Genomic DNA, 15711 nt, shown 5'->3' with positions numbered 1-15711 from the left:
ACTTCGTCACGAAACACTTGCAAATTAACGCACGCACTTAACACTACACAAGGGGTATTAGCATATGAAAAAGGTGCCGACGACGATCTCTTTATAAGTTCGTTCAGACTTGGATTTATAAACTAATTATTTACATATAAATGACAATCGCTGTTCCAACCTTTTTGATGTCAAAATATACTTCATGAGGCAACAATACTGTGTCAATTATTCCAGTCCCTTTTTTGTCAAGACCGTTACGAGTAAATGGGCCTCTCATATATTTTTTATGTTATTTGGAAGCTTTAAAGTCCATCAGCCACTCGGAAACGTTGCCACCTGCTAATCATTTTCAATTGAAAATTTCTATAGCATGCGCATGCGCATCGTATGACCTCCGACAGGAGAGATTGAAGCATTGCAAAGGGTTTATAGATAAAACGGAATCAACAAGTCCGGTAGAAATGTAAATATATTTCTCGGTATCACAAGGTACGTCGCCATAAACTTGTGTCCCCCAGGGAAGACCTGACGGAATGCGGATGATATGCTCTACCAGTCTTCCTAAGGTCTCAATTAGCATATACGAAAGTGTAGAGAGAGTTGTACACTTAAGGTGCGATGCGGATCATTAATTTTTATTCGTACGCATGCGACACTGGATTGATAGCTACTTTTAATGCAAATCGGTGCGTTGCCAACTTAACGATAGATATAGACATGGTTCTAGAAATACCTTCTTTATGGTTCTATATGAAACAAGGTAATTTTAATCGTATGGTTTCTGTTAAGACAACATATACGAAAAAAAATTAGTGAATGTTGAATTACCCTTGTAAAGTAGACACGTTAAGAACAAACGAAAAAAAATCGCGTAGGTTCTACCTCTCCTAATAGTATTACGTATTTGTCTTCTAAAAGGAAGATTTTTCAACAATTGTAGTGCTATGATTAGATATAAAAATTCAAAAATTGTTTCAATAGCTTAATTTCTTTGTTGTAAACATCTTCGTAATTTGCTCGGTTAATAAAGACTATTTTATTTTATTTAATAATATTATATGCTCTATCTTACATCATAATTCCTGTAACTATATTAAAGATTAGGGATATCCAGGACTCTTTTAATCTGTTTACACACAATGACAAACAAGTTCTACCAATTTTTTTTATACCCGACACAAATTATATTATCATTTTCATAGGTACAAATAATGCACGCACGTCAAATCAATATAAACGTTAACACGTCTGAATGCCGAAGCAAAAATAAACCTAAATACATTACAAAATAATGCAAAACTTGCAAAGAAAACTAAGCATATTAATTATCAAGTGTCGCTCGCAGCTTCGCCCGCGCGAAAAGCAATTCTCGCTACCAAAGCCCCTCAACAATGCAGCGATTAATTACGTCATCTGTACGGCGCCAGCTACATTAAAATAAAAAATCAAATTGTAATTCAATAATTTCCCATGGTAGCGAATTACCAGGATAAGAAGTAGACTATAAGTTAGTGCAAGGCATACTCTAGCTGTGTGCCAAATTATATCCTAATACGTATAGCTGTTTCTGCGTTTATTTCAAACATCCAAACCAAGCTATTCCCAAGCTTTGTCATTTATAACAAAAATAAGATATTTAAAACAATCCAATATAATTACACGTCGCGCATAAATTCCTATAGGATTGACGTTTTATGTCATTACATACACTACAACATACATCAATAATCGCAGCGATTCTGTCGTCACCGTGCGCGGGCGCATATAATTTCCGATGTTATTCCGCGTGGTGGTTGAAAAATGTTGAGCAATGACATAGGTGACATGAGAAATTACAAGAAAGTTATTTTATTATCTTGTTTTAAACAATCTTAAAATATGTCAAATTTATAATCTTAAGCTAAACTATGCCATCAGTCAACTACAGTCACTTTCGGTTTTATGTGTTCCGCCCCATGGTGTCACAGGTCTAGCGGGTAGGTGTAGGAGGCGAGGGTGCCACCGTATTGGGAACAAATTCCAAACTGGGCTGATACTGAACGATAAACATAATTTAACTAACCAGTCACTGCTTCAATTGCTTTCCATACAGACAGACTAATAGAATAACAAGAAGAGCATAATCATCATGGCCATTAGCAGCCACATAGTCACCTACTGAACATAGCCCCCCTTTAAAAATCTCCAGTCATAAATACATAAAAAATCATAATTTTGCCGACCTTCTGCAGTCACTAATCGACATCATATTTCGCACTCTTAATAAAATAATGACCTATTTCAAAATTGTTAATTTGTGGCAGTCGTCGGAAAACTAATTTTTAAGAGCTACCATTTTTTGAAGTTGCTATAAAATTGAGCTTATTAGAGATAGGTAAAAAATTAAACCTATAGCATGAAAAAAAGGGAAATAACTAAAAGGTCGCAAACAGAAATTGGTTTTTTGACGATTCCCACAAATTGGTAATTTTGGAATGGGTCATTATTTTATTAAGGGTGCAATTTGTTCTACGCCACGGTACACCTCAAGCTCTAATACATACACCTGCACCAATGATATCCATCTCTTTTACCTCCAAACGACTCTCTCTCGGCCTTCGTATAAAATACGAATGTATTAAAAAGTATGCACATGTGTATGTAATTATCCGAGCGAACTGGAGCGAAACGCAAGCGGACCGTGACCGGCGTCAGATGAAATTTGGGCACCGCACTTGTAAGGATCTTGTATCAATTCAAATAGATATGTAATTATGGTCTATATTAATAAGCAATCGTTTACAACTATAAATGGCTATAGGCAACAGTGATTTGTGGGTAGGTTTCTCTGCTTCGGTTACAAAATGTAATATGGGTCGGTATGAGCAATAATATCATTCTTTATTCTAATTGGTTAATTTCTTGATTTCAAGACATTCACAAAGTAGCAAATAAACTCACTATGATTATTTTTGTTTACGCGAATGTGAGACATTAAAATAAAACTATTTTACGGATTTTATCGTGGTTTTTTATATTATAATTTTGTCCGTTTTTCGAAGACTTTTCAACCATCGAAACGTCGGGACAAAAAATAAAATAACATAGTGTTATTTTAAATAAACCCCCTACTAAATTACTTCGCGTATTTCGCTTAGAAGATTTTAATAAATACTACAACGCGGTTCCCGTGTTATACAAGTTGTAAGTCATGAGGAACTAATTAATTATATTCCATCCACAAAATGTCTCAGACGTGAAACAAAATATTAGTAGGAATAGACGGCTTGCCGACCGCAATACCACAAAGGCTTCCGATAAAAAGACTACATTACAGGAATACTGCAGTAGATGTTTGAACGATTAACATAAAAACCTATGACATTAATATGTCTCATTCCAATAAGCACGACATTTGCAGAAATATCAAGTCGCGTAGCGAGCGTTGAGGGTAGTTTGAATAAAAAGCAGTGGCTCGAGCGTCGAGGCCATCTCTATTTCGATTTAATTTACGATGATGTTTTACGTGTTCTTTCGGAAGCAAAGAACAAATCCATTCCAGCCTCGTCTTCGAAATATTTATATTCACAATAAAAATGTAATTGCCATGCGTCATCAATCCACATTTTTTTCTATTATGGACGAGCACGGGTTTATTACACCGGGCTCAATTTAAGCCTAATGAATCCAAAAGGCGTTCCGTCACACAAAATCTGCAACTAACTTTTAAAGAATAAATTCGCAGAATTCCCACTCTCTGTCTACGACAGATAAATCGAGTCAGTTTAAAGCTAAATCAGGTATCAAACAAGAGGGAATTGAAACATCTCATATCCGATTACATGGGTCCATTTAAAATCACATAAAACACAACGTGGTCGAATGACGTGTGAGTTCACAGAATGTCTTCGTAAAGACGTCCCAGTTTCGAATGTTGCGCGACATTACTGTTATAATGCTTGGTCGTATATTGAAAAGCTATAATATAATAGCTTGGCATATCTCAAGGTGTAACACTTCAGAATGAAACACCGCCCTTTCACGCGCACTGAGCCCGCGCCGCGTCTTCGCCACGTATTCTCATGTTCATAGTATCGCCACGCCGCGGGCGCCTCATCCCCAAGTATCGCCACACTTTACCCACTGCCTGAAACGCGTCATATTTCGCAAAATAGCCCCCATGCGACTCGGAACAAATGGTATCTCTATAAAGGAGGCATTAACAAAACTACGGCCAAAAATATCTCAATAGCATTAGAAGCGACGTGGAGCACGGCGCGTCATATACAAACCTTAAAACAAGAGCTCGACCAAAAACATTAGAATAGCGTCGCTTCCCTCACTATGCGTAACGCTTACAATCGATCTAGCGTCAGTTGCAATGTTTTTGGCATATTGCCACCGAAAATATGCGGATGGTCTATTTCATTCGGCGAGGTGGAGACTTGCGCGAAACGGTCGGTCGTTTACCTGCCCACGAGTGGGAAACTGCAGAATGTGTACAAAGTGGGTACCGGACGTATAAACATGAAGTACTTCTTCAAATTTATTTATTAAATTTTTATATTTATGACTGTTATGAGCATGCGCTCGAAAGAAATCTACAAAGAAGAGATCCCTTGCCACTAACAATTACGTCACCCAGAACTTTGTAAAATGCATAGCTATGTTCTCCGGTCCATACCCATTAGATCGAAGCTGTCACAATACGCAAATGCATGTACTGGATGTACTGTGGCTGAACGAAACGCACCAACCTATGCTATGGTTTTCCATCAGTACCTTACCCAGTTTTATCCAGTCGAAGTACCTACAATATATCGGGAACGTGCGCACCAAACATTTATAAATCGAGATCAGATTCAACACCAAGGTTAATTCATTTAGAATATACAGAACGATATTAAGTTTTCTACTGGTCGATATATCACTCATCTTATTATGGCACGGGGCAGATAGACTAATTTATGCGCAATTTCAAATGATTTGTGTGGACAGTTCACTCCACGCGTTCGTGATAGATTCAATGTATTTGCATAGCGTGATATTTGCGGGCTTTTTATATGTTTCGTCTATTATTTTGAGAATTAGTAGCAGGGTATTTATAAGCTATTACGACTTTTAACATCTCGTACGTAGGGCGCTATTCATGCAACGTAGGGTAACATATAAAGATCTTGTTGGTATTGCTCCCGTTGACGGGCAGACGTGACGCTATCAGACAAGCGACTTGCTAGTCAGATAGTCAACAAAGCTATCCTCATGCCGAATTCTTCTTTAGACATCAGCTATGTTCCCACAAAATATAAAGTTGGCCTTTATATCCGTTTGTGGTCATGTATCAAAACTTGACTCAATCCGTCTTATTACAAAAAGCGAAATAAACCTTAGCTTAAACCTATACTAACAAAACCAGGCTTATCTGGGAAACCACGGTTTAAATTTCTTCGTATTACAAAACTCATAAAAACCGTAGACTTCTTAGTACGGCCATTTGAACCATGGCCTATATATAAACCACAAATAATTACAAACAACATTCGTTCAATACATCATTCAATCGCAACGTTCAATATACTCAAAAAAGAAAACGTTTTCATACAATGTTAATCATTAAATAATATTTAGGAGTATAAAAAATATTCAGACTTGGTTATTTTGCTCCAAGATCAATAATAGTTGTAACTTCGATTGCAATTTTGTTTAGGTTTCATGTTTTGACTAATGTTGTATTAGCTGGTAATACATCAAAATTCAAAATGCGTGTTACGAAACGTAAGCTTCCCGCGCATTATATGAAACCTTAACATTAAAAGAAAACTATTGCGGTGACTATTGCAAATACCTTTGAACTTTATTATCAGTGTCTTATTGTATAGAACAATTGACTCTTTGTATTATAGTGATGGATCAACGAAAGAAAAAAAAGATCTGAAAATTGGAGTACTGAGTCGAGTCTATTGAGTAGGCGTGGCGTTTCCAGTAGCTCAACGGCTTCAATATCCTCAATATCGACGGAATCTACCACGTTAATATCCATTTTCAATAAAAAATAACACGAGACAACGAAACAGATGCCAATTTAAGAGATAATCTGCCAAATGATTTGAAATTTGATTTGACATTTACGATTTAGACCATCGTCAAACTAGGGGCCGCCGAGGTTTAGGATTAGACCATCAAATAGTCCATGGTTTATCGTTAAACCACTTTTTGTAATACCATTTTTATATAAACCGTAATTTGCATAGGTTTAAACCAGAGTTTTTAGTTAAACCTCGTTTTGTAATAAGGCGGAATAAGTTCTGCCATAAACAAAACAAACAATCATAGTTTCACACGCGACGTTTTTTAAACCGTCGATGCGCTTTAAACGCAATAAAAATGCGAAGAAAACGCGATGTAGCCGAAGGCTGTGCATTTTTGAAATCATCGCTCACTGATTATACAGTATTATTAGCCTATATAATATATTAATTGACCCATAGGCATTATCAGATATTATGTGTCATGTTCTTACACGTATGTATACAAAAACTCCCTTGATGCAATTACTAATTAGTAATAGTACAAACAAATATCTAGCACTTACATTACAGAAACATTAGCAATTACGGGAAGTATACATTCACTACTATGATTCACTACATTTTAGAGAGGGTGTTATAAACTACGTGTAAAGTGTAGATAATAAATATTTATAAAGAATTAAAAATCGTAGGCATTTATTTGGTGGTAATAAAACAGGCATTTCATGTATTATGAATGGACCGATTTTTCAGTTTTCCATCCGACGTTATTGATCCAAGGGCGGGTGGAAATTAAAAGGAGGGCGCATTGGAGTGATGTCAATACGACTTTACACATATTGCAAAAAAAAAGTTTAAAACAAACTAAAATAGAAAGTTCAGTGTCCACACACGTACACAAATGCAGCGTGTGCAATATATTACGCGCAGCTTGCTTTAGCATCACAATGACTTGTACTTTTATCTATTCTCAACACGAAAAAATGTATATATTTTTCAAACAATAAATCGACAGATCGTGTAAACATTGTCCGTTAAAAACAATTCGCGTTGGCTAGCTGGGACGTGTGGTGTGTTTGTGCGAGCGCGTGCGCATATTATGTTCGCGCATGCGTACTAGGTGCGCTTCTGTAGGTAAGTCTGGGTAGACACCGCTATTTTGCCACCACGCAGTGTGCAAGTTGTGTCCCGGTTTGAGAGTAATAGCACTTTCCCCGCAAAAAATAGCTACATCGGATTTTCTTGTAACGCTTTTTTATAAAACGGGGTGCAGGTGTTGCTGTTGTTTATGAACAGGCGTGGCAATTATAATCCGGAGAGTTACTCATATATGTTCGTCTCATAATTGTCTTAGTTAAATTCTGACAAATATAGCTTAATAAAATTCGCCAAAGCTGTGCAACTTAATTAAAAAAAAAATGGTACAAAACAATCATTTTAATAATCATATGTAAGCTGTTATATCTCTCTGTCTTAGCGGTTACCTAACTTGATAAGATACTTGGTATAACCTGCTCAAGTAAAGCAACTATGGTGTAACTACATACAGCAAACTAACTCATGTACCTTAAGTTTAGGGTAAAAGTCCGGCAGCCTGTTCGGTTTGAGTGTGAGCGTGTTGCATATCTCCCTGTGCAGCGCGAGGATCTGCTTCATGGTGCCGGCGGAGCAAAAATGGTCGAACATCTCCGCCGCCAGCGCGCACTCCGGCGGCGTGGGCTCCGCGCGGCCGCCTCGGTTCATCCTTGTTGCTGTAAACAAATGTAGGAAACTATTACTACTTAGCCCCTTTTATATATTCCGTGGTCAGGTAAAGTTAAAGATCTTATTACACCGGACGAGCGCAGAGCGCCTTCGCCCCGCTATGAACTCGATTGCAATTCGCCAGCGTGATAAGACCCTTTTCTATTCAAATATAAACTTGTTTTTATAGTCGACAGAGATTGAGGAGCCGACAGCCTAACATTGTAAGTGGTCATAGTCACCCATGTACAATCGGACAAGTTGGTGCTAGTACACTTCCAAACACATTTTGCTTGACCGGTCTAATGTCCCGAGATATTTAGACACGCCCCTGTCTCATATTTCACCAATTACGACAGTTTTGGAGATGTGCGAAAGGAACAGCAGATAACTATTATTGTTTACTTTAGTTGTATTTTACTGATTGACGACGCGCACGCAACTATTGAGTACCAGTAGTATTTTGCTCACAATTATTTTTTCGTTTACGGACACCGATATCTTGCCACTACGTAGACTTATGTTCGTTTACTGGACTCTTAATTACTTAGTCGCCGACCCGTCATGTGACTACTGCACCATGGATTATATATTCCGGGAATTAAATATTACAGTAAGTAAATCAGTCATACTATACTATATAATATTTTAATATTAATTTTAACTAGTGGACGTTAATATGCGTGGGAAAAATATCGTCAGGGCAGAGAACTAATAATTAAAATTTTGCAGTTTTGAGAAAATCGCGGTTTATGGCTTTTTAATTATTGGTCATCATAATTAATTATATTTAAAGCCAACATAGACCACCTTTTTAAGCTCTTTTAAATATAATTATAATATTATTGAGTTTTGATGAATACTTATTCCTTTAATTGTGTAAAACAGACTTCAATATGCTACTTATTATATTTTATATTAATCCTTAAGTTATCCTATCTATCGTAGGGTCAAATATGATTAGTCATTGGTGTGTTTTTTGCCAAAAATTAACATAGTGCTATTAATCATACTTGTAGTAATCTATGTAGTATGTTATTTAAGTTGCTTTACGTATAATCAAATGTCAAAATATTGAAAAGAATTATAATTGGAAAACTAAAAGTACTCAATGCAAAAATAAACTACTTCGACGGGTATACTCACTATAGTTATAGGTGTTACCTATCTTTTCTTGATCTCAGTTAAAAATTCAGAGTTTTCGATATTGAAACAGCAGTAGCATTAAGCGTAACTTTTACCGTCGACTTTTAATAGTAAACTCTAATTTAATGTTGGGAATATATTAAGACAGGCCGGTAAGCCTTTTAGTCCAGTCAATAAGCTCAAAAGGTGTCAATTTATGTATTATAAAGATCCAAAAATATGAGTGATAGCTCATTCGATTTGGATAACATGACGTCTAGAAAAATAATCTTTAGTGTTCATTGGCACTTAAAAATACAATTGTTATTAAGAGGATAAAGAGGTTCTTCGATAACTTAAAAAATATTAATATGTGTAAGAAATAAGGAGGAAATTTCCAATTTAAAGAAGTCACGACGCCCGAAATTCTATCTCCTTTATTAATATTTTTATTTAATGCCAAAAATATAGACGAGTATAAATAATTTATTGATAGGCGATAATTTGTTTTTATTACAGTAATATTGCATAGCCAACATTTTTATTGCTGCACATGTGCAGTATAAAAAGTGTAAAGATTTCACATAAAAAGGTCTTTGTTAGAGGACGACATTTTTTATGTTTTTGTTAACCCCGGTTCCACGTCGACGCCTTTATCGGAAAGCGGCGTCCATTGTTTATTGAATTTAGACGAGTTTAAAGATTTTAAGAAGTGGTATTATGATTTCTTACTAGAGTAATTAACTATGTCGGCGCGTTTGTAAGATCCGCTTATAGACGTTTAAGTTCCACCCAGTTTAACCCAGAGGTTTCTGTTATTATTGTTTCTTTTACAACTACATAATATGTAGCACTGAATTAAAGTAGAATTACAATCCGATTTAATGCAAATTTGGGATTTTTATCTCAATAAAATGTGTGCAATTATGGAAAACAGAGCTAATTTTTTTTTACTTGAATTTTGGATTATTTCGTACTTGACCCACGTATTTTGTGTCGGCCGCACTGGCGTTCTGCTCCCATATAAATTTTATTATTTTGGCACTGTAGTCATTACGTTAAAATATTATTAGAATAATAGATTTTAGTAATTAATATATAATTTAATTGTATTACAGAGAACCACTGTCCCTCGATGGATACACTAGGATACGGATGAGAGCTCCATCGCTAACCGATCCAGAGCGCACACTCTACTCAACCTGCCTGCTGAGCGTATCAAACTTGTAATGAATACAATTAAATCATATCACTGAAGTAACAAAAATGTGTTTTATTTACATGGACTTTCTACGAAATTTCATTTTACATGTGTATCTCATTATTTTGTTGGTATAGCAAATATATTATCTACTATATTCGATTTTAACTTTTGATAATTATATATCGTAGCGATATGTGCGTGAGCCTCATCGACTGGTTCACAAAACGAGCCTATTGAAATAAATCATTTTATTTGAAAGATTTGATTGTGAGATTTTAAAAAAATTATTTACTTTAAATATTACACTTAAAATGAACTCTTTGCAAATATAAAAGTCATTACATTTTGAAGTCATCCCAAAAAAAGTTAAGTTATCAAAAATCTTGTTTAGTTATCTCTGAAAATAATTACTGCGAATAACATGTTTTCAAATTTTCTTATTTTTAAATTTTTCCCTTTATATCCGCAAATGATAATAATAACACTTACTTATGTAAAAAAACAGGTAGTTATATCTTTTGACGAATCGTGAAATTATTTGTATGAATTACTCAGCCATGACTTTTCTTTCTTATTTTTCTTATCAATGAAGGGTCTAAACTTATTATTGTAATGACTCAAGTTACTAATTTTGGCACATTATTATTCAATAAGTTTGAGGTTGGTTGGAATTTATTCGAAACAAAACCAGCGCCCATACAAAAACGGACATGTCCTTTAAAAAGTAAATAAAATGTTCAAAAAGCATAAAAAATTGAGAAAAATATAATAATTTCTAATAATGAAACGAATAACAATAATTTATGATTATGTGAATGATTGAACAAATAAAATAAACTGAACTATTTAAGTAATTTTTATAATTCAAAATTCAATCATAATATGCAGCTATTAAATCGGTAAAAAAATCAATAACTGTAAGTTGATTATAGACTTTGGGTTTTAACTGAGCGAAAACTAAATAATTGGCTAAAGAAAGTAACTAAAATTTACAAACTGGACATGTGCAGCAATAAAATGTTAGCCTTGCAAATATTACTGTAATAAGAATTCAAATCAACGCCTACACTTATAATCTTTAAATGCCTCTAAATTCAATAGCATAACAATAGACTCAGTTTAACGATAAATGCGTCCACGTAAGACCGGTGTCAATACAAACATTCATAAAAATGCGCTCTTTAACAAACCATTTTTATGTGATATATTTATTCTTTTCAAACAACATCTGCAGCAATAAAAATGTTGGCCTTTCAATATTACTTTAATAAAAGCATATTACCGCCTACACATAAAATCTTTAAACTCACGCCTCAAATTCAATAAATAATAATCGCTGCATACCGATAAATAGTCCAATTAACTACTTCAAAAAGGTGTTAAATAGTTCAAATTAGGATGAAAAAAGGTATTTCGTTATTAACTCAAAAACTATTCATATTTAAGATAAAAAAAGATCATTAAGAGGAAATAAAAAACAATATCTCCAAGAAGCTAATAATTTTAGGTCAATTATTTTAACTTTAATGTTAATACATATTTGTAAATACAGAGATTGGAATAAAATGTTATCGTCTAAGTTTTGAAATTAAATAAAATAACAATTCAAATAATGAAATCTATTAACTATGATTTATTATTATAATATGAATTATTGAACGAATTGAATAAACTGAACAGTTTAAATTTTACGATTCAAAATTCAATCATAATATTATGCAGCCATTGAATAAATTAATTATAGACTATGGGTTTAAAGAGACCGAAAATTAAAAAAAACGGCTTAAAAAAGTAGCTAATCATAATTTACTTACAAAATATAGTTGTGACAAATATGGCGGAAATTGCTTTAAAATGATTATTTTTGAATACAACATAAAGTTTGGTTTGTTAAAAGTTAAAAAGAAGGTAATCAGGCACATAATATGATATAAAATAATTAACGTAATGTCGTTTCTCATTTATTAAAAAATAATGCCAAAAAATTCAACAATAAAAACACTGTAAATCGCGATTGTCTCCAAACTATAAATTTTTGTTATTACGTTCTTTACGCCGACGATATGCATCTTACAAGTATAGGAATTATCGTCATAGCATAGACGTGCGCGCATCAATTTTAATTTCGTTTTCTATTATACACTCAGCAGCGGTTCAGTGGTGTTACGTAACGTCATTGCAAGTAGCCAGCAGGCCAACGACTAATATCGATCTATGCAATTGATCCCAAGCCCCGCCTCCCAAACGTAGTAAAACAAATTTGCCAAGTTATTTTGACCCTTAGGGTGGTCGACCGCCAACTTTGCTATTTGTACTTTGGACGCCACCTAGCCAGAAGCATCCTAAAGCCGCTGTCTTGAACGCCTGGAGAAATGATCATAGGCGATAAACAGATGTGTAAAATCTCAGCTATATAATTATCTTTCTATTATCCAGTTCAGACTCCGACTGAACCTCAGATCATATCCATTCACCGACTCAAGCTAGAACAATAACTCGTACTCTCACTAATATAAACAGAAGACCAATCTAATTTCAACCATATGTAAATAAACATATTTATCATTTCCGCAACACCGGCAGATCCGTCTCGATAAAATTCTTGACGCGTGAGTGGTGTGATAATAAGCCGCGAGTGATTTACGCGTCAGATACTGGCGCGCGACACTGGCCGACATTACCGGATCGGATGCTACGTCCGACGCATTTTTTATACGGTTTTAGGTGAGCAAAGAAGCAGGTATAAGTTCGATGTCTGGCCGAAATTACGCGTTTGTTTTCTTTATTTAAATTGAACGATGAGAAAGTCTAGCAGTTTTAGCCTGATTAGTTAGAGTTAAGATTTACCATAAACTCTACTAACCCTAAGTTTGGGACATACCAAAGTAATAGACAATGTGGTGGTGTTTGGTAGTTAATATCCACCCAGATGATATTCCAATATTTGAGAACCCACCTACGTATTATTTATAACTTCAAAATGACAACATTTTAAAAATTACTTCACAGGTTTACGCGACGGAGTGGTAACGAATATTAAAACATCCATCGGGAAAATGTTTGAATAATACCAAACTGATACAACGATGACGAGTTCTCAAACCCTCGGATATCAGCTGTCATTGCATAAATACAGCTTCGAATAAATCAATGCAACAGGATGCAAGGTTCGGTACTTGAACTGCATGAATGATAAGAGGTCTTTGACTTAAGTAATGCAACTAAGAAATCAGCATAGCTGCCAAACATGTACTAATCTAATTGAAGCACGCATGAGGTTACCATATGATAAACGTTTGTCGCATTTTAAGGTTCAGAAAGGCGTGCGGCTAGCATGGATCTGAGGCTGGCATTTTTGCAAAATAATGGACTTCGAAAAATGCTAGCCCTCATCTTAGATATAAAACAAACATATCATTAATAAACACTTGCCATTATTATCTATTGTCTTCCAATTTTGACTCATGATTTTTTATTCTAGACAAACATTTAGGCATTTTAGGTACCCTACACAGGCATTTCTCCATTAACAAATGGTATCTCCAAACACAAAAACCTTGCTTAACCTAAAAAAAAATTTAATTGCCAATCTAAAAAAGCCCAATTAATATAAAAAAAGAATTTTTTTATCTATCTTCCCCAAATATGTCTCAAATTATGGTTAGTCACAAAATCTGTATTAAAAAACACGATAAAAGTCACTTTGTTTACAAAAGTGCTGCCAAACAACGCCATCTCACGGGACATTTTAATTACTTTAACAGCATCAAGGCCGTGAAAGGACGTCGACGTATGTCACCGAAGACCTTTTAACAAACAGGAGACCCATGGGACAAGACAAACGTTTTATTTAATTAAAACTTGGGTAATCTTTATAACATTACCTGTAATCGATATGTGAGAGTCCCTCTGGGTAGGTACCACAGTAATGACCTTTTCTATCACCAAGCAGCAGTGTGTAGTCAATGTTGTGTCCGGTTTGAAGGACATTATAGCCAGTATAACTACTGACATAATAAGACTTAACATCTCATGTCTCACGATGGCCAGCGCAATGGAATACCAAACAAATACTTTGTAATTCAAAGTGTTGGATGAACCGAAAGTTTTCGTTATTCAAAGCAATAAAGAAAACCTTGGGCGAGATTCAATTTGCAGTAAAATGTATTTGACCAGTGACGTTACGGAAAAGTATAAATGGTATATATATAAAGAAATTAACCGACTTAAAAAATAAGTGTTTGGTATTCGTTAATCTGGTGCAATACAGCGGACTTTAGAGCTCTTATTAGGCCTGCAAACGTACTTCGTACTATCTAAAAAAAGAGGAATTAACAAGTATTCCCAGTAATTTCAGCGCAATCGATACACCTAGGGTCGTTATCTCTACAGGCGAGTGTTAATCAGATCGCGCGGTAGCCACTGGCACGGAACTTCAACTGATTATAATGGAATCGATATTCAGGGATAAAAGCAGCGATAGCCTAGCTGGTTGTGGAACGGACTGCCGAGAAGAATATCTGCAGTTTCAAATCCCAAGGGCACACACTCTGATTTGTCTAAAGTTATGTGTGTATTCTTTGTGAATTATTGCTTGCTTTAACGGTGAAGGAAAAACCTTGTGAGGAAACCTGCATACCTGAGAAGTTCTCTATAGGAATTTCGAGGGTGTGCGAGGGTATCCGCACTAGGCCAGCGTGGTGGACTAAGACCTAATCCTTCTCAGTAGTAGAGGACGCCCGTGCCCAACAGTGGTGGGACAGTATATAATACAGGGCTGATATTATATTAGTATTGAGGGATAATGGATATTATTAAAAGTCGAGATATGTTAGGATCTATTCGCAGCTTGCTCTCATGACCTACATAGATTCTGCATCAAAATCCGTGTTAAATCCGCGTCCTATCTCAAGGAACCTTTGTTTCGACTACGAATGAATCCGTTACTGACAACTTTCTATTGGAGAACGACGGATATATTTCAAAACAGGCGCAGCCAAGGAAGGCCAAAACTCAATTCTTTAAGAATCGGCGTGATGCTGATAATCACATATCATCAGGTGAAACGTCATTGATTGACAAGTTCAAAGGGAGCTAGATTAGGCTTAAATTACAATTAAAGTTACAAGCCATAGACAAGATGCCTTTGCAATCGTTAACGCAAACAGAAAACAAAAAAAAATTATGGGATTGGTATCGATAAAGAAAGACAATTTATCTACGGCCCAGAACTGCTAATTGCTAAGATATACAAAATAAGCATACAGACCAAAAGCCAGGGTAAAAGCGACCACAATTAGCGGCTGAAATATAATGTTACTCCGTGCTCCAGAGAAAAACAAATCTTAAATTAACTTTGGAATTCCGCGCTATAAATTCTCCGTTCGACCACTCAGACTGAGTGGATAGTTTATATTACCCACTCTAATATTTCTATTTCATTACTTTCGCCAAGAATAGAAGTAACACGCATCGAATTAATTTTGCACCTCTCGTTCACATTAGAAGTGTTTTCAAATCCCTAGGGAATATGGAGTTAACAGGCAACAGTCCACCTTATAGGGTAAACGACCATTCAACAGGAGCATCCATTGTTTCGATTTACTACTTCCGGATGAGGGCGAACATCTCCAACATTATCGTTGGACC

The 15711-nt window shown here is 35.3% G+C and overlaps 1 protein-coding gene across 9 annotated transcripts in view; it reads right to left on the bottom strand.

Annotated features, from left to right (window-relative positions):
* The window catches only part of LOC115440545 (F-actin-monooxygenase Mical), a 44632-nt gene extending 36896 nt beyond the window's left edge, over positions 1 to 7736 (bottom strand). For all 9 annotated transcript variants that reach the window (XM_037444133.1, XM_037444134.1, XM_037444135.1 and 6 more), the window contains exon 1: positions 7557 to 7736. In XM_037444133.1, coding sequence (XP_037300030.1) covers positions 7557 to 7733 — 177 coding nt within the window. In that variant the 5' untranslated portion in view covers positions 7734 to 7736. The remainder of the gene's footprint in view (positions 1 to 7556) is intronic.
* Between the last annotated feature and the right edge of the window lie 7975 nt (positions 7737 to 15711).

This window comes from Manduca sexta, chromosome 27 (genome assembly GCF_014839805.1).
Source record: "Manduca sexta isolate Smith_Timp_Sample1 chromosome 27, JHU_Msex_v1.0, whole genome shotgun sequence".
In the NCBI taxonomy this organism is placed as follows: domain Eukaryota; kingdom Metazoa; phylum Arthropoda; class Insecta; order Lepidoptera; family Sphingidae; genus Manduca; species Manduca sexta.
The sequence above is the reverse complement of the archived record's forward strand: the minus strand, read 5'-3'. Positions and strand labels throughout refer to the sequence as shown.